Source organism: Asterias rubens, chromosome 12 (genome assembly GCF_902459465.1).
Source record: "Asterias rubens chromosome 12, eAstRub1.3, whole genome shotgun sequence".
Classification (NCBI taxonomy): domain Eukaryota; kingdom Metazoa; phylum Echinodermata; class Asteroidea; order Forcipulatida; family Asteriidae; genus Asterias; species Asterias rubens.
Genome location: NC_047073.1, coordinates 10,085,420 through 10,104,186, shown reverse-complemented (window position 1 = coordinate 10,104,186; position 18,767 = coordinate 10,085,420). Strand labels below are relative to the sequence as shown.

Below are 18,767 nucleotides of genomic sequence, written 5' to 3'. Positions count from 1 at the left end.
TCCCTCAGATGGAGTTATTTTGTGTTCCTTTTCCTGTTTTGTTCTCAGTCTCCATAAAAGAAGTGAATATATAAAATCACCCCTTTTCTGGGATGGATCAGTCCAGCTTGACCTTTGTACCCATACACATGTACACACTGTGCATGTTTCTTATTGCTGAAAACCATGTGGTGGGAAGTTTAAATGCATGTGCTGTCACAGTCTGCAAGTCCAGTGCAATGGTACAATAACTACACACTGTACATGTAGTCCTAAACTCCAAGTGTTAACTGGGTGTGGCTGGAAAAAGCCTAGCATGTGTGGCAGGTAAATTATTAAAAAAAAAAAACATGTTTGCAACAGCTAAATCTATTTTCTCAGAATGATAGTAAACATAAACACAAACAGAATTATCTACATTGTGCACCAGGTGGATAACTTTCCGTATCCTGCCACCATTTTTTCACTCATTTTTACAACTACTTTATTTTTTCATCTCAAATGAAAAAGTGGTGGTGTGATACGGAAACTTTTCCCACCAGGTTTCAAGTTTGGAGGAAAACCACAAGACCATAGGGCATATTGCTCAAAATGTTTACTGGTCCCAACAAGACCCAAATGGTTTAAAACGCATACTATTTGTATTTGAACAAAAACTATGACATGCGGTTTAAGAAAAGATGTATCTCATTTGTCTTAATGGGATCACATACTTCATTACTCACTAGAATTTAAAGGCAGTGGACACTATTGGTAATCACTCAAAATAATTATTAGCATAAAACCTTACTTGGTAATGAATAATGGGGAGAGGTTGGTAGTATAAAACATTAAGAGAAACGGCTCCCTCTGAAGTAATGAAGTTTTCGAGAAAGAAGTAATTTTCCACGAATTCGATTTCAAAACCTCGGATTTAGAATTTGAGGTCTCGAAAACAAGCATCTGAAAGCACACAACTTCGTGTGACAAGGGTGTTTTTTTCTTTCATTATTATCTCGCAACTTCGACGCCCAATTGAGCTCAAATTTTCACAGGTTTGTTATTTTAAATGCATTTTGAGATACACCAACTGTGAAGGCTAGTCTTTGACAATTACCAATAGTGTCCACTGCCTTTAACATTGCGCACATGTAAGCAAGTATGTGTTGGAATAACTTGTGTAATTATTGTGTTGATACCTTTTTTTTTTCTTTTTTTTTTGATACCTTGATAACCATTTCAAGGTACTAAGCATACAAACTATTGACTTATTCTGGTTATCTACATGTATCTAATTTAAAATGTTACAATAACACATTTTTTCTTCACGTAACTGGAGGAAAAAATATACATGCATATGTGGCGTGTATTTTGCACAATGGGATAGAACTACAAATGTTGAGGCCGGTGTGGCGGGAGATTCCGTCCAAAGATTATAGAGCGCCGCAAGGCGCAAGATGCGGTACTCGGGCTGAAATGTGAAATCCCACTGGACGCCATTTCGGCAAGTAACTCATTTGGTACAAAAATAGATCAGTGCAGATCAGTGCAGACAATGACCATTCCTATCAATGGGAAACAAAACATTCACTTGCTGAAATGGCACCCATGCGTATTTCACGCTCCAACAATAGATAAAGCTTCACTTCCGAGTCTTGCGGCGCTATATAATCTTTGATTCTGTCTTTACGGAGATTCTGTCCCCCCATTCAGCGAACTGTGTACAAACTTCTTCTGAAAGCGCCCTCTTTTGAATCATCCCCCTTTCAGCCCATGTTAAATGGGGGTCAGAATCTCTGGCGGACAGATTCCCCAAGGACACTGGCATTCACCAATTGTGTTTTTATTATGTGCGTTGGAATCTCAGGTATTCTGTACAGGATTTTCATTTATTTCTTATTTTTTATTATTTTTATGTTTGTATTTATTGGTTGATTGATTTTTTTATTTAATTTTATTTATTTATTATTATTATTATTTTTTTTTTTGGGGGGGAGGGATTACTTAAAGTACAGGAACAATTGGGGGGATATATTGCCGCTATTGACCTATGACCTCACCTTTGCCTGAACCCTGAGTTGCTCATGTTTCTGTTTCTGTGCATCATCTTCTAATCCATCCAGGCGTATCTCTAAGGCATTCACTTGGTCAATGAGGATCTGAAGATACGCATCCGCCTCTGCTAGTTTCTTATCAAAGTCTTTAACCGTTGGCTTAGGACGACGTGATGAGGCGCCAAACTGCAGAAGGAAAAAGGTAAGACATAATCCAAAGTTTTTAACCAGCTAAAATTTCCCAAGTCAGACATGCCGAATCCTGCTTTGACAACCACCAAAACACACTGATATACTTTTGTACGCAAGGTATTCAGCAAGGATTTTGTAAACAGGTGTTAAAAAATTGGCTGGAAATTTAAAAACTATGCATGCGAATTGTTAACTTACAATTTTTACATGTAAATGACAGATAAAATAGGGTGTCCAAATTTAAACTGGGTGTCCAAAAGACACCCAGGTTATTATGTCAACACATCAATATTAGTTGTCCTTATAAATAAAGTCGAGAAAATAAAATTAGCTGTTGCAAACACATTACCAACCAAAAGGACCGTTGGTTTAAACGCAGTCATGTAATTTTGATAACCTAACTCTGACACTGGTGTATGTCTACTCTTTCCTGGTTGTAGTCATTAGTTTGATGTATGCTAAATCATACATGTATCAATGCCCTTCTCAGTCCAGGTACCATGACCCCAAAATACACTCACCATTGACTGTGGTCTGAGGCAAAAACAGCACCCTACTGACTGTGTCTGCCCCATGAGTAAAATGCCCAGACACAACAACCTCAAAGTGCAGCCCATTCATGCAAATCAGCGCTAAAAAATCCTTCACTTTGTGCCGTAGTTTTCATCAACACGGATACATGGCTGTCTGTTTAACACTATTTATCCACACCCAAAAATAATTGTACTCTTTCATACTGTACATGCAGAATAAATATGTGAAGGTTAGCATAACAATAGCGACAGACAGCTGGGTTAAGTCTCTTTGAAAAAAATTAATTATAGATCCATTTGAAAGGATTTTAAATTATTTGTGGATCTCTGGCTTAAAGTAGAAATATATAAAGTTTTAATCCATCCGTTAAAACCTTACTCTAAAACCGTTTTTTTTTAAATCATCAAAATACAAATTGTTAAACAAGTTGTGTTTCATAAGAACTGTCAAGTAATACACCACAGAGGAAACTGACCTGGTAAATTTTAAAATAATATTGTGTTGAACAAAGAAAAACTGTATCAACAACTTGAACACATGTTGTACCGTCAGCCCTACACGTGAGCTCCACTGCACATTTTAAAACAGACAACTGTCAGATGTTACTGCTAGAAATCATTGAGCGCGTCATAATTTTTTTAACTGCATTGATTTCATTTCCCTCACACTGACCAAATACTTGGAATTTATCCTGTAAACTTTACAATGACTTTCAAATGTATTAAACCTACACACAGAAATACAACTCAAAGTTTATGGCTACACGTTGTGCCATGGGCACTGTTGGAGACGATACTGTTGTTTTCAGCAACAATAATATTTGAGTGAGAAATTACCTCTTTGTTAAAAATTACCTAAATTGAGAGGGAGCCATTTCTCGCAATGGTTAATACTGTGTCAACAACTCTCCATTGAACAATTATTTTGAGTAATTACCAATAGTGTCCAATGCCTTTAAGCTATCTTTTAAAGATCTTAGGTAGACAGTCGAGGCTACACTGAAGACAATCAGGGCAGTGATCTGAAGTGTGTACATTTGTTGCAATTTCTGTGGAGATAAAGACGTTGAGGCTATCCTGTGCTCAGTCAATCACTGCATCCCGCAAAACAGCTTTGCTTCATTGCACTCTGCCATTACACTGTAGGTAGAATCCCATTCCAACACTTGCAGATAATCCTTAGTTTCTCAGACTCGGCTGGGTGAGGGGGGTGTTCTAGCCTTGAGTTCTTGACGATCAAGATGATCCAACAAACTCAAAACTCAAATGTCTGAAGGAGTGCAGACTAGGAGAATATACTAAATATGCTCCGATATTAGAGCGTTCTTTGAGCATCATGGACTACTCAACATTCCACACAATCCCTGTGACAACTCATCCGTTCGGAATCTCAAAAAAAAAAAAGAAGATAACTTGACATAACATCTCGGTCGGGCACTCTGCAGAGATGAGGGACTGAAATGCCACGACGTGCTCATGACGGCACTCAAGCGGAATCGATGATTGGATTAAGAATGCAGACCCTCATCAGATAATGAAACGAGTAAACAGCCAACATTAATGGCAACCAACCCCTCCTCCCCCACCCCAACAGAGAAGGCATCTGGCTCTCCAGCGTTGCGGAGGAAATGATCTGGTAACATTTTAAAGCAAATTCTATTAAGGGACGGTAGATGGCTAGCGTAACTAATTCATTGATTTGTATCAGTCCTTCCAGTGTAGCTGTAGCAGTAATTACATGATGACCTAGTTAAAGCGCACTCCTGTTCCAGGCTGGTACAGCATGACGTTTCAGGATATATCTTCTACAGACCCGTTCACACTGCTAGATTTCCCAGGGGAATTGGACTCGGTCACCAGGATTGAGGACTGTAATACAAGACTCGTGTACAGCACTCGCAAATTCTGCTTAAAGACAGCCAGAAACTTGTAATGAACTTAACCTTTAGAGGTGCTAATTCATAATGCTATCTTTATACGTCATTAACGAATTATGCACAAAAATAACTGTTGACCAGAAATTTGTTGACATTGTACAAAAATAAGAGCATCCACATGTAGTAGTAGTAGACTGTATCTTTAAAAACAATAACGCCCACATAACGCCAATGCAAACTTATCGATGTAATGAAATTTAGTTGCAGTAAATTAGGAATGGTGTATTTACCCTGCTTTCTTCCTTGACAAATTGTTTATTTTGAAGGAAGACATGCCAGATAGAGAGAAGGCCTGCTGCTTTTACAAACACATATTTTATACTATACCTCATATTATACGTTTACATACAGTTGTACCTGTATATGATTGAGAGCAGAATTCTCATTGGTTTATTCACCAGCATGTGCCAGATGCAATGTTGTTGTTTACCGAACGCATACAGTATCAGTAAAACATACAGGGTAAAAACGCATGTGCAACAGTCGACAGCATAAGGCATACTGGCCAATAGGAGACTTTCCAACGCTAGGTGGCAGCAGACATACCGGGTAAATTTCCATTGTTTACGTAGTTCTGAACATGCGCATAATTCTGAGAAAAATGGATTTACCCGGTAAGTCTGCTGCCCTCTATCATCGCAGAAAGTCTCCCATTGGATCTGGCATCCAAAATCATTTTGATGATATTGACTGTAACCTGTTTAGACGTGTCCACTTTATACACATGCAGCGAGCTGGCATATATAGCTCATTTATCGCTCAAAACACAGTGGATGATATTGAATAGTCACAGAAGGAGGGTTGACTGTGTACTGCATAGATGCATTCACCACGTAATATCATAAAGATGTAGCGAGTTTCTATCGCTCAAAACCACAGTAGATGATATTGAATGGTCACACAGTAGGAGGGTTGACTGTGTACTGCATAGATGCATTCACCACATAATATCATAAACATGTAGCGAGTTTCTATCGCTCAAAACCACAGTGGATGATATTGAATAGTCACACAGTAGGAGGGTTGACTGTGTACTGCATAGATGCATTCACCACGTAATATCATAAACATGTAGCGAGTTTCTATCGCTCAAAACCACAGTGGATGATATTGAATGGTCACACAGTAGGAGGGTTGACTGTGTACTGCATAGATGCATTCACCACGTAATATCATAAACATGTAGCGAGCTGGCAAAGTTCATTTATCGCTCAAAACACAGTGGATGATATTGAATGGTCACACAGTAGGAGGGTTGACTGTGTACTGCATAGATGCATTCACCATACTGGCCAATTGGATCTGGCATCCAAAACCATTTTGATGATATTGACAGTAACCTGTTTAGACGTGTCACCTTTATACACATGCAGCGAGCTGGCATATAGCTCATTTATCGCTCAAAACACAGTGGATGATATTGAATAGTCACAGTAGGAGGGTTGACTGTGTACTGCATAGATGCATTCACCACGTAATATCATAAACATGTAGCGAGTTTCTATCGCTCAAAACCACAGTAGATGATACTGAATGGCCACACAGTAGGAGATATTGAATGGCCACACAGTAGGAGTATTGACTGAGTACTGCATAGATGCATTCACCACGTAATATCGTAAACATGTAGCGTGCTGGCAAAGTTCATCTATCGCTCAAACCCAAAGTGGATGAAAATTAATGGTCACTAAGTAGGATTAGGTAAGCATTGATTTGGCTGAAAAGTGAAAACCCAAAACGCAATAACTATTATGCCATAACTATGCAACAAAGTTCTCACTCTGTTCTGACCAACCAATACTCATAACATGCAAGAATGCTATACAGTACCTGGCTGAACCCACTTTCCACAGTCCCTATGCTGAGTTTCCTTCGCAGCCGTCTTACATGTACGCCAACCACAGCCATTAGAAATCAACGACCACCGATCAGAAAACCTCAAAAATTGCCATGTGTAAAACCTACACTTCCTCGTATTATGCATGCAGACACTTTCATGTGTTCATTCACCTCGAAGCGTTCTTTACCAATAGGTAGAAATTTCTAAAGAATGAGGTAAACTTTCTTTTGAGAGCTAGCAGACCATGACAAAAAAGCTGCAAATCTCTTTCAAAAACTCGGAACCCTTACTGTGACATTCAAGGACAATTCAGTTTTCTTTCTTTTTTCCTTTGGATAAAAAAATGCTAAAAACTACAAAGACGTGTGTGTCAAGGGTGTGAGAATATGACAAACAAAAATACTGGAAAAGTAGGCATTTTGTACAGTATCAAGTATGAAGGCTGACCTTTGTACACATGGTATAGGTTTTAAAAGACTTTTCAGGCTATTAAATGACACTTATTGTCAAATTTTTCCCAAGGGTGAACAAATGGGAAGTCAGAATAAAGTAGGAAGAAAATCACGCTAATCCTAGAGGTTTGGTTTAGGTCATAATAGACCTTATGCACATGACGTCATTTCAGTAGGGCGCCCTCACCTAGAGGTCAAAAGGAGGTTGTTCATTGGCCAATCCTGTGCGCCGTGCGTACAAATCTGTGCGTTTCGATTGTTTCGTCACCATTTTTCCACTAAGATGGCCGCTGGATGACGTCAATGCATAAGGTCTATAATAATGAATATCAATACTGAGTTCTTATAAAGTATAAAGCGTTTTATCATACCCGGTGGGCTTCTTTGAGCACTCAGTATTTTTTCTAGCAAGGTATGCAGAACTGAGCTGTGTTTTGAAGTGTGAGATCTATTCCTTTACAAAGCAATATGTAATGGTTTACAAGGTGCTGTGGCGCAATGTGCAGCCAATCAAACCAGGAACACTGAGGTGAACATCTTCTCTTACAGTAAACGCACTGGGTTTGTTTACGTGCATTACCAACAAACTGGACCTACGCGGCTTTACATCACATTGGAAGGCGAAGCAAAAGGCGCCTTGCTTTTGTACAAAAGTGTCACAACTGGAACTCCAACCCACACACTGGAGCTCAAGTCCAGTGTTCCTAAAGCCCCATGCAGTCCAGTAGAGACTGAACACCCAATCTATGTAGTGCCCCCAACCCCGGGATGATTCGAACCGGGGACCTAGAGGTGGAAGGCGAGGAAAGATACCAACTATGCCAACCCGACCCCCCAAATGAAATGACATGAAATATCTACACGTAGTTTCTAGTTGAAAGAAGTAAAATCCCCAAAATAAGTTTTAATTATGACCCTACCAGAACGACGTAATCCAAAATGTCGATGTCTGGAGTGTCCATTGATGATTTACTCGCCTCACTCACTGAGCGCGACCGTCTGCCCATTCTTATTCTCGAGGCTAAACTCTTCCTCTTCCGTACCATGGGTGATGTCTTCTCCATGACCCTCTAGTAATCGCCGCTAGGGTACCCTAAAAAAGTCTGCTGCTGATAGGCGATTCCACAGTTACTCACAGTTACCACAGATAATCAGAATATCTAAACGACGTTTGCAACTTGAAGATGTTAAGGTTTGTTCATTTTTTTCCATAGCAAAACTCAACATGTCAAGTTATGAACATCATTTAAAAAAAAACATCTGATTTTTGGCTCGAGTATGGAGGAACTGTGGAAATGCCTCCATGATGCGGTTGCATCTTTTTTGTATATTTCCAAGAGTGTCATAAAAGACTGGGAGAGGCTGGTATAGAGGAGACTAAGGCTCTGGCTATCACTGTGGCTGTTGGCTTCAGCAGACTTAGCCCATGTTTAAATCAAGCGGCTATGGCTATGACCATTGGCTGCAGCAGCAAGGGTCAAGAACAGGAGCTAAGTTTATGGCTCAGGTCACCGCCAAATTATGCACTTGTGATCCCCATTCTTTGCTTACATGTACATGGCAACTGCTGAATTTCTGTGCTAGCACAAATTTCCCACATTGGTGGTTTTGGGTGTGAAATACAAACCAGCTCTTTCAAATTTCCACACATACAAATGTAACATAAATTTTGTAACTTGGTGACGATGCATGTTTGCCCTGAATCATAAAAAACACACAAAGTTGTTGCACCACAATTAGAACCCGAGTGTCTGTACTTAGAAGCCAAACCTTATTACATTACAATGCAACCGCATCAAGCACCAGGCAGCACGCCCATCCGACCACATAAAACACTCCTACCAATATTACTGACAATTCTGCTACAAATTTACACACACGGACGGACATATTCAACAGGTGACACTGCACAACTGCCGGCAAAATAACCAATACTTCACATACCTGCTATTTGTCTTTAAAAATAACCACTTGCCATATTGGACTTCTGGACTCATTAACAAACTCGAGAGCCACTTGACCTCTAAAATAAACTTCAAGGTCTACCTTTTGTTTCCGTGATCCTTTGGAACCTGGTCCAGGAGGCGAGTTTTGTTGTAGATTGCAACTTGAAGAACTGGTGTTAAGGTTAACTGCGACTGTCCAAAATGGGCACTAACCAGGCTAACGTGCCAGTTACATAAGGTTTTAGTGTGTGATTACTATTCTAACAGGGTGGGATGATCTGCTCTAAGCTTTTGAGCAAACATGTATGATTTGAATCATGTATGTCAACAACTTCCCTGGTGTAAAAGGTGATTTAGAGTAGTACCATAACCATAAGTGGATTTGTTGCTCTACATTGGTACAGTATGTCATAGCATGGCTAGTGTTTATTCTAATTCCATGGTTTACATGTAGTTTATAGTGCATATTGTACACAACTATGCATTTTGTAGCTATGGTACAATGTATAATGATAAATGCTATATGGGGGTTTTCAAATTCTTCAACATTTCTAAGGTTGCAAAAAGCGATATGTAATTGCTCTTTTATAATCGTTTTTGTTCCCAACGAGAACCAACAACCAGCATAACAGGGGCTGGTATTTTGCAGTAAAACAAACTCACATCAATTGGTGTTGTTGCAAACCTTTGAGCAACGTACGTAAACCTTAAAAATAAAAAATACATCTGAGGTGCAATTTTTTTTTCTGTAAAAAAATGCAAACTTTCTACTAGGAATCCTTTTCTGTTTTCATAGATAGTAAATACAACCAATGACTGAAAGACAGAGTGCATAATGGCTGATGCTGAATTGCCCCCTCTGTTGACAATATCTGGTCAGTGTTATAACACACACACATGATGAATCATGTCCACATGACAGTTGATTGATCAGCTTGATTCAGCAGCCAACTACCAGCGACTTTTGCTTTGCAATGTTTATTAAGAGCATGACCAACTAACTATGACCTACATTTCGTCAGCTCAGAACTAAAAGGTCGCTAGTGCAGTTAATATGAAAATCATAACATTGATTTGGCCATGATTTTGGAGCTCCTTGTAAATGGAGTTTATTGATCAAGAGTGGTCTCTAAAATTAGTTAGACAAAAAACAAATATTTTTTTCTAAGAAAAACATTTGTTAGGGATTTTGATTTATTTTGGCTCAGAACTAGTAAAAGGTCGCTTGTGCAGTTTATATGAAATTCATAACATCGGTTTGGACAAATTTGTGAACTAACTGGTTAATGGAGTTTAATAATCAAGAGTGTTCTCCAAAGATTTTTTTGGCCAAAAGAAGCTTTTTGTAAAAAGGACATTCTTGTGAATTTGGATTTATTTTTATCCACACTTAAAAATTGTGTTTTTGTACGACCTTCTGATCAATACGGATTTGAAACTGCAATTAATAACCTTATAGCACTGAGCGAGACTATTTTTGAGTCCCCAATCATGGCGCACTTGCAGTGACCAAAGAGAACCAAACTGAGGCAGGAGGGAAGAATAGTCTGGTCCCTCTATAGAGAGTCTTAACTTCAACAGTTGATGGCTAACGGTTATACAGGGAATATGACAGTAATTGATCATTCAGAAAGTTGTGTGATTTTGTAAGATTTGGAACTGCAGTCCCATTTAAATAACAATTGTTTACAATCACCGTGCCAGGCATTATCATATTCAAGTTGAAATATTTAGATGTTGAGTTACCGATGTGTCTCCCTTTTTAATTTTATTTGTATGAGAGATCGCCCTACACCACAAGGCTGGAGGCCACTTCAAGATGAGGGTTACAGACACCTGATTTGGGATACATGTATCAAACCAAATCAAAGACCACCGGGGGCACTTTGCCACCTTCTCCTGGGGCTGAAACCATACTAACCCCCCTTTATGTGTGGCTTCTGACTGGCACCCAAAACAAACATTTTTTTAAGATAGGCAGACCGCTAACTAGCTAGATAGCTTAGTTTCCAGAGGTTGTTGTTTTGAGTCCCACTCTAGTTAATTTTTCTTTGTTCAACCCCTAATTATAAAGGAATTACCCAGTCAGTTTCCCTTGTAGTGGTTTATAATGTTTGATATCTAAGAACTTATTTCAACGATTAATTATTGTGTTGTTTCCCCCACATTACATTCGACAAAGACAAGAGAATGGAATGAATCTGCTAACCTTGGCTGGCTGTGAGTGTTTGAGGATGGTCTCTTCCAGAGCCGCCACCCACTGCTCCCTCTGATCTGCATTTTGAGCTGAAAAGAAAATGAGGTGAGAATCCAAAATCAGTACAACTTTGTTACAACAAAATATTTATGAGTGTCGTGGCCGAGCAGTCTAGATCTTGGAAAGTAAAGATCCCTCAGTTGTTGAAATCCAATGACGACATGATTCAAATTCCTCTATGAAAAAGCGAGCTCTGAAGCAAAATCCCCCTGTACAAAATTTTAGAGACCCATTTTTCTCAGAATGATGTCATCGGATGTTTTGGATGTTGGACACATTTTGCACTGGAATGGTTTTGAATACAATGGCAATTTACACCGTTTTCTACGTTAGGTTAGAGACTTGTAATTTGTTCCCCACTCACATGAGGACTCTATCTATAGGAAAATGAGAAATTTAATTTAGTCATTTCCCTTCCTCTTAGGCAGTGGACACTATTGGTAATTACTCAAAATAATTATTAGCATAAAACCTTAATTGGTACAAGTAATGGGGAGAGGTTGGTAGTATAAAACATTGTGAGAAACAGCTCCGTCTGAAGTGATGTAGTTTTCGAGAAAGAAGTAATTTTCCAAGAATTTGATTTCGATACCTCAGATTTAGAATTTGAGGTCTTGAAATCAAGCATCTGAAAGCACACAACTTCGTGCGACAAGGGTGTTTTTTCTTTCATTATTATCTCGCAACTTCGTTGACCGATTGAGCTCAAATTTTCACAGGTTTGTTATTTTATGCATATGTTGAGATACACCAACTGTGAAGGCTAGTCTTTGACAATTACCAATAGTGTCCACTGCCTTTAAGGCATGCTGACATAATGTATCAAAGCAAATCAATACTGATCTCTGTATAGCCCTTTTCACAAGTGTATCTGTTATCCCCATGGAATATAATGTAGCCATGGGGAGTTCCCTTCCCCGCCCCTCCCCCACGATGCAGTTTCACACTGTATCCATATTCCATAGGATTTTTGGCTGCACGTTTCATGAATACCCTCGGGGTTTTACTGCTTACCCCTACTCCAGAGCAGGGGTGGTCGTTCCCAGAGGTTTGCCCAATTGCTGGGGTAGATCAGGGGTAAAGCGTTCAGGGGAATAGAGTAGTGTGAACAGGTGAACAGGGCTTTTTGACTGGATAGAAAAATCACCCCATTGGTGCCAAGGGCATAGTTCGAGAGGAACCTACACCAAATGTAGGGGTGCGCATGCAAGTCAGAAAGGAACACAGAGATAAATGGTGTTTACCATGAATGCACATGTACAATGGAGAGGATCTTTTCTGTCCTTGTTGTAATACCTAATTCACTGGTGTAACACTAGTAACTTGTCCCTCAAAAGCCCACAGCTGGAAGGCCCTGCCCTCATTCAAGAGGAGCCTTGAGGGAATTTGTGTTGAGGAACACAGAGACAACAGAGGTTTGCAGCATGAATGCGCACACACAATAATGGACAGGTTTTCTTTCCTGTCCTTGTTGCAGTACCTGACTCGTTGGTGTACATTGTCCCTCAAAAGCCTTTCAGAGAATTTAGAGGCAATTCATATTGAGGAACACAGAGAGGGGCTAGTACATATGTAATGCAAAATGAATGCGCAGCAAAAACCAACATTGGGGTAGGAACATATGTACAAAGGGAAGAGGTACAAGGGATGGGGGGAAGGGATGGTTACCATGGTTACCTTGAAAATGAAATGTCTTCTGATCACAAGTGATGGTGAAAGTAGAATCGTCCTGATCTTCAATGCCGATAAGCGCCCCCTAAAAAACAAAAACAAAAACAACATTTTTCAGGGACTCAGAGACTTGGCTTAAAAACAACAACTTACATGTACATAACATCGTTTACCTGCAGCTCAAATATTGCATATGAACTGCCTCTAGCTACCGAGCACGGTCAGGTGATAAGATATCTGCTCTAGATTGGCAAATGTTCTGGGGTTGAATCCCACTCTAGTAAAATGCCTATAAATTTGTTTTGTTTTTACTAGACTTGGAAAGGTATTGAACATACAATGCTTTACACACTGGTAATACCCCCAAATATTCTTTATCCCTGTCTGATGCAAATTTAACATCTTTTAAACATTGACGCCATATTGCTGTACATGTACATTGCTTTTAAACCGCACACGTGTACAAGCTGTGAACTACAAATAGTAGTTCAATTTGTATATCGCGCAGTGTCAGACCCATTATAACTTGAGGCATTTCCACAGAACATAATGCTCAATACATAAATACATGTAGGGTACTTTCTCTTCACCAAAACCCAAAAGGGATTTAATATTACTTCTAGAGCACCTCATTACCTGATGGCACAGGACCTCACCCTTAGTCTTATCCTCCGGTACACCTACTATAACATAATCCTTGTAATATTCCTCATGCACGTTCGTCGCCATTTCAGTCACATTTGACGATTTCGTCAGACTATGTACAGTAGAGTCTGTAGATCAGACTCTACAAATGAGAGCTATCATGTTGTCAGCTCGTGTTAATTACAGCCATTAGACCATAATGGTATGTTTAGTTTAATTTAGTCATCCACGCTTAGGGTTTTCCTGACATGTGCTCCAGTGAAGCTGCAGTGTTCATCCGTGTAAATTTACACGCGTCTTCAGCATTGCAGTGAATCACTATCAAATTTTCATAATTTTTTGTTGACATTCCATCCAAATATTCCGTGAATTATGGCTTATAATCCGCATAAATTGTAGTTTTACATAATGTGTAAATGGCTGCATGTCACTTCGCCAGGCGTGACAGCCTGTGTAAATGTGCAGGTATGTGAATCTAATATAAATCACACTGATGCATGCAGCCGATTTAAGTCCATGGGAATCCAAGTAATATGCGCACTGACTCAATGCATGAATAAATGCATACAAAACACCATAGTGAATGTCAATTTATTTCAACTATGTGGGACTTTGGGGGGCCTATTGGATTTCTGTTGTTGTTGAGTCCATTGTTATGTTAGAAGATTTGCCGAAGACGGTCTGACCATGGAGGTAGCTACATGTACCTCCATGGTCAGACTGAATAGCAAAGGGGTGTTCTGGATGTTTTGTCACATAAGTCAGACCATCCCACCTTGGTGATCAGACTTGACTTGATAGAGTCACCATGAATTATTCATTAGGCATTCAGCCTATCAGGGCTTGAATTTACTTTGGGTTTTTTGTTGTTGTTGAGTTCCTTGTTAGTTTAGAAGATTTGACAATGACAGTTGGACTGAATAGGGTGTCAGGATGTTTTTACGCCATAAGTCAGACCTAACTTGATTATTCATACAGTCATCATGAATTATTCATTAGGCATTCAGCCTATCAGGGCTTGAATTTACTTCATGGGTTTTTTGTTGTTGTTGAGACCCTTGATAGCTTAGAAGATTTGACAATGACAGTTGGACTGAATAGGGCGTTCTGGATGTATTGACACCACAAGTCAGACTTAAATTGATTATTCATACAGTCATCATGAATTATTCATTAGGCATTCGGCCTATCAGGGCTTGAATTTTACTGCAGGCCCAAGATCACTAATTTTAGTGTTGGGTCAGTAAAGATATGATCACAGAAGTCTTGTTTTCTTGTAATTTTAAATTGAATATTAATGAGGGAATAAAAGTGTGGTAATGACCGGGTTAGTTCATTACCAAGGTTTACCTTTACGAAGAAAGATGGTAATTAATACCAGAATTTGTCATTTTTCTGTCGCGGAGTGTTAATTTTAGAAATGTTCTCCTCACAGTGTCATTCTTCAGGCTGTTCAACTTTCGCGCGGCACCTCGTCTCTAACACATAATTGACTATTTTTGCATAATTTGGAGAAACTTATTCTGACTGTTCAGTCTTTGACAAATCAGAACACATTTAAATTCTCACAAGTCGTGCTCAAATGTTGACTTTGAGTCTGATAAAATACCTTTTAACTCAATTCCTGAAGACAAAATGAGATAAAATTGTCTCTTTTATACAAAAAAAGCTTAAAGCCATTATACACTTTCGGTACAGAAAAAAAAAAAAGTTCACAGATTTACAAATAATTTACAGGGTTTACAGTAGGTAATGGTGAAAGACTTCTCTTGAAAAATTGTTCCATGAAATGCTTTACTTTTTGAGAAAACATTTAAACAATATCAATTCTTGATAGCGAGAATTACGGATTTATTTTAAACACATGTCATGACACGGCGAAACGCGCGGAAACAAGAGTGGGTTTTCCCGTTATTTTCTCCCGACTTCGATGACCGATTGAGCCTAAATTTTCATAGGTTTGTTGTTTTATATATAAGTTGTGATACACGAAGTGTGGGACTTGGACAATACTGTTTACCGAAAGTGTATAATGGCTTTTAAATTCAAATAGCTGAATTAATCATGTTAAAAAAACTGTTTCATAAAATTGTTTTCCTCATTTTGATTCTAGTCTTGTGAAAACTGTTCCAGTGAATATTTTGAGCTACATGTACGTATGGAAGGGCATACAAGAGCTGTGGTCTTCTGAATTTTTATCCCAAATGTGAGCCCTGAATTCTTACGAGTACATCCTCATAAATAACACAATATGGTGACCTGGAGTATATAATTTATCTCAAACCATTGATATAAATCAATACTTACCCTCAGTCTTACGCAGCCACGCCGTGACCCCCTCATCATTTTCTCTTTGGACTGTGGATAAATAGGAGATGTTATAATAGTTCAACAAAGAAGTCTAATTAGTGAGAGGGAATGTTTTGTTTGAAAACGAGAAAACAAATGTTTTGTCGCTGTGTAGCAAATTATGTACCGATATTTATGGTCCAGTGAAGTGGCAGGCAGACAGAGTGGATGAAAATGTATGCACAGCATTATAAAATCAACAGATGTTCTGTTTCAGTGTAATTTCATTTTTATGTTAATATTATGCGAGGAAGGGTTGATTTTTTTTATATGTTTGAAGCGTTGTTCCTGAACATTGGTTCGTTAGCCAAGTACCAGTTAAAACACCCGAGGACCAGTTAAAATTGACTGTGAATGGTTCGACTGGCTCGTTTAGTGTTGAAAGGCATCCAGCCCTGGAACTTCATCTTTGTGAGCACTTTCATTGGAAAATCTATGAAAAACTATTGAAGGGGCATTAAAGCCAAGACCAAGGGGCAACAGAGTCCATGGCCTCAGTGGCATCTGTGTAACGCCAGGGCCCAATTTCATAGCGCTGCTTAACCGTCATTTATTTTTGTGCGGTAAGCACGGGAAGGTTAGCATACCTTTTCATGTGCTTACGGTTAGCAGTGCTATGAAATAGAAATTGCAAAGTAAGCACAAAATCGGCCGCTAAGCAGCGCTACGAAATTGGGCCCAGGCCAGAGCATACCACATTTAGTGTAAAGTATGGACAAGAGAAAAAAACTGATACCCTTGAAAAATGACAAGCTAACACTCACTGAAAATGTCAAGGGTAATCATGCTATCTTTAGTGGAAACACTTGATTCAAAACACACAGTGGAGAAAAACTGCTCAGTTCATGGTCACTTGAGTAATGTACTTTCTGATTTCCAATTTTGCATTTGGGGGAAGTGCTTTTTCGTTTCCTGTTCCTTGTCAGTATAGCATTAGTTCACAAAGTACATAGAACTTTTGTACTAAACATGGTTCGCCCTTAAAGGGAAGGTACACATTTGGTAATTACTCAAAACAAATATTTACTTAAAAACTGACTTGGTAACAAGCATTGGAGAGCTGTTGATAGTATAATACATTGTGGGAAACGACTCCCTCTTAAGTAATATAGTTTTTGAGAAAGAGGTAATTTCTCACTAAAATAATAAAAGACTTCTAGCTAGAAGTCTTTTATTCCTATCTGAAAGCACACAATGAGTCCAACAAGGGTGTTTTTTTCTTTCATAGTTTTCTCGCAACTTCGATGACCAATTAAGTCCAAGTTTTTACAGGCTTGTTATTATATGGGCAATTCCACCAAAAAGTGTAATCGGCCCAAAAAATTAAAGTCAAGTTTGTGGAATTAAATTTAAAGTAGCAGGAAAGAGTGATACTTAGTGATTTCAAATCTATGTTTGTTTCCTCTTTTTTTTCTTGGTTTTCTATGTTTTTCATCGTTTATTAAAAAAACTTTTTGTTTGCCAAATTCATGATTTTTGGGAAATGTTTGGCACAATTGTCTATTACTATGCCCTCCTGGTTACATTTTAGATGATATTTTAATTATTTTTAGCTGAAAACATATAACTGGGGGCAAGTATTCAATATTTTAAAGAAACTTCATTGTAAAATTTTTTACGGGTGCTGCCACTCGTTTTAATTAGCCCTTAATTGCCAATTATGAAATGTAATGTCCATGACACTGCATGGTGTTTAGTTTTATATTTTACTGCCAGTAAGAGATATTTTCATGAGACTTCATATGCAAAGCTAGTTTTTAGGGGCTAATCATTTAATGCAAGAAAATTAATAAAAAATTAATTTCAATTGTGCTAACGAGCGTCATGGACATTACATTTAGCGTCATGGACATTACATGTCACCTGACACTTACCTTTTTGAAGGTAAATGCTACAATTTATCAATTGGACCTATTGTAGGTAAACCTAGACTAGTCAAAGAGAACATTTGTCATAGACCTCATCAGAAATTTGTTTCAAGCTCATGTTTAGCAGCGCGTTGAATTTGATTTCGACGACCAATTTGGTTAAAATTTTCACAGGTTTGTTATTTTGTGCATATGATGAGATACACCACGTGAGAAGACTGGTCTTTGACAATTACCAAAGGTGTCCAATGTCTTTAAGAGTGGTCCGCTGACCAAATGCTAGATAAATCACCAGAGAAAGTCAGAATTCTGAACCAAAATCTTAGGATGTTTGGTTGTAGCAAGCTGAATTAGAACAAGGTCTTTGGAATGTTTTGTTCTTGGGGTTTATCTTGGTTTGAAAAGACATTATGTGCAATTTGGAGCATTATATTAATTTTTTTTATTGTATTTTTTTTTTTTTTTTGGGGGGGGAATTACATGTCATTGTTTGTGTATTAGCCACAATTTCCGTGTATCGGAAAGCAAGTCATGCACGATAGCTTGTGCATGGGGAGAACACTAATGACATCAAGGTATCTCAAAATTTTCTTTCTTTTTTAAAGGCAGTTTTGAAGTTTTTGAACTATAAAACCCCATTAACGCAGCACCTTATAAGGTCTTAAACAGATGAAAAATCCACAGCCAAATACCAGAAACACAGAAATAACTGAACAAATACACGATTTGAAAGTTAATTTGAATAATGTCTGAATGACTCACTCAGTCAGAAGTAACTGCTTTTATGTTTACATTCAAACCGCCCTCTGTTGACAAAGCAATGTATATGTCATGTTTCGCCTGGAAAAAAGACACATTCATGTGCAGTCATGGTAAGTGTGCATACACTTTCTAGCTGGCTGCTAAAACACAAAAGGTTTTGACCGGCGGTATGCGCGCGAATCATGTTATGGTTTTGGTGTGACGTCAGAGGTCACATCGTCCATACAGACAGTTGCTACATATACACACTACAGTACAATGTATGTACATGTATGTCACATGATTCAGGTCAAGGTTTTAAAT

At 38.6% G+C, this 18,767-nt stretch overlaps 1 protein-coding gene and 1 long non-coding RNA gene across 5 annotated transcripts in view; one reads left to right on the top strand and one right to left on the bottom strand.

The window, feature by feature from the left end:
* The window catches only part of LOC117297600 (oxysterol-binding protein-related protein 9-like), a 38,821-nt gene that overhangs the window by 16,487 nt on the left and 3,567 nt on the right, over positions 1–18,767 (bottom strand). For 2 of the 4 annotated variants that reach the window (XM_033780714.1, XM_033780715.1), the window contains exons 2-5: positions 15,793–15,843; positions 12,847–12,925; positions 11,122–11,198; positions 2,019–2,198 (exon numbers count right to left, since the gene is read on the bottom strand). In XM_033780714.1, coding sequence (XP_033636605.1) covers positions 2,019–2,198; positions 11,122–11,198; positions 12,847–12,925; positions 15,793–15,843 — 387 coding nt within the window. Of the gene's footprint in view, positions 1–2,018; positions 2,199–6,504; positions 6,668–11,121; positions 11,199–12,846; positions 12,926–13,476; positions 13,922–15,792; positions 15,844–18,767 lie in introns of those variants that run through there. The other 2 variants (XM_033780716.1, XM_033780717.1) reach the window with 2 other exon arrangements.
* On the top strand, positions 179–4,532 carry LOC117297602. The gene is made up of 3 exons (XR_004519899.1): positions 179–306; positions 2,082–2,214; positions 4,446–4,532. It is a non-coding gene; the product is annotated as an uncharacterized LOC117297602 (long non-coding RNA).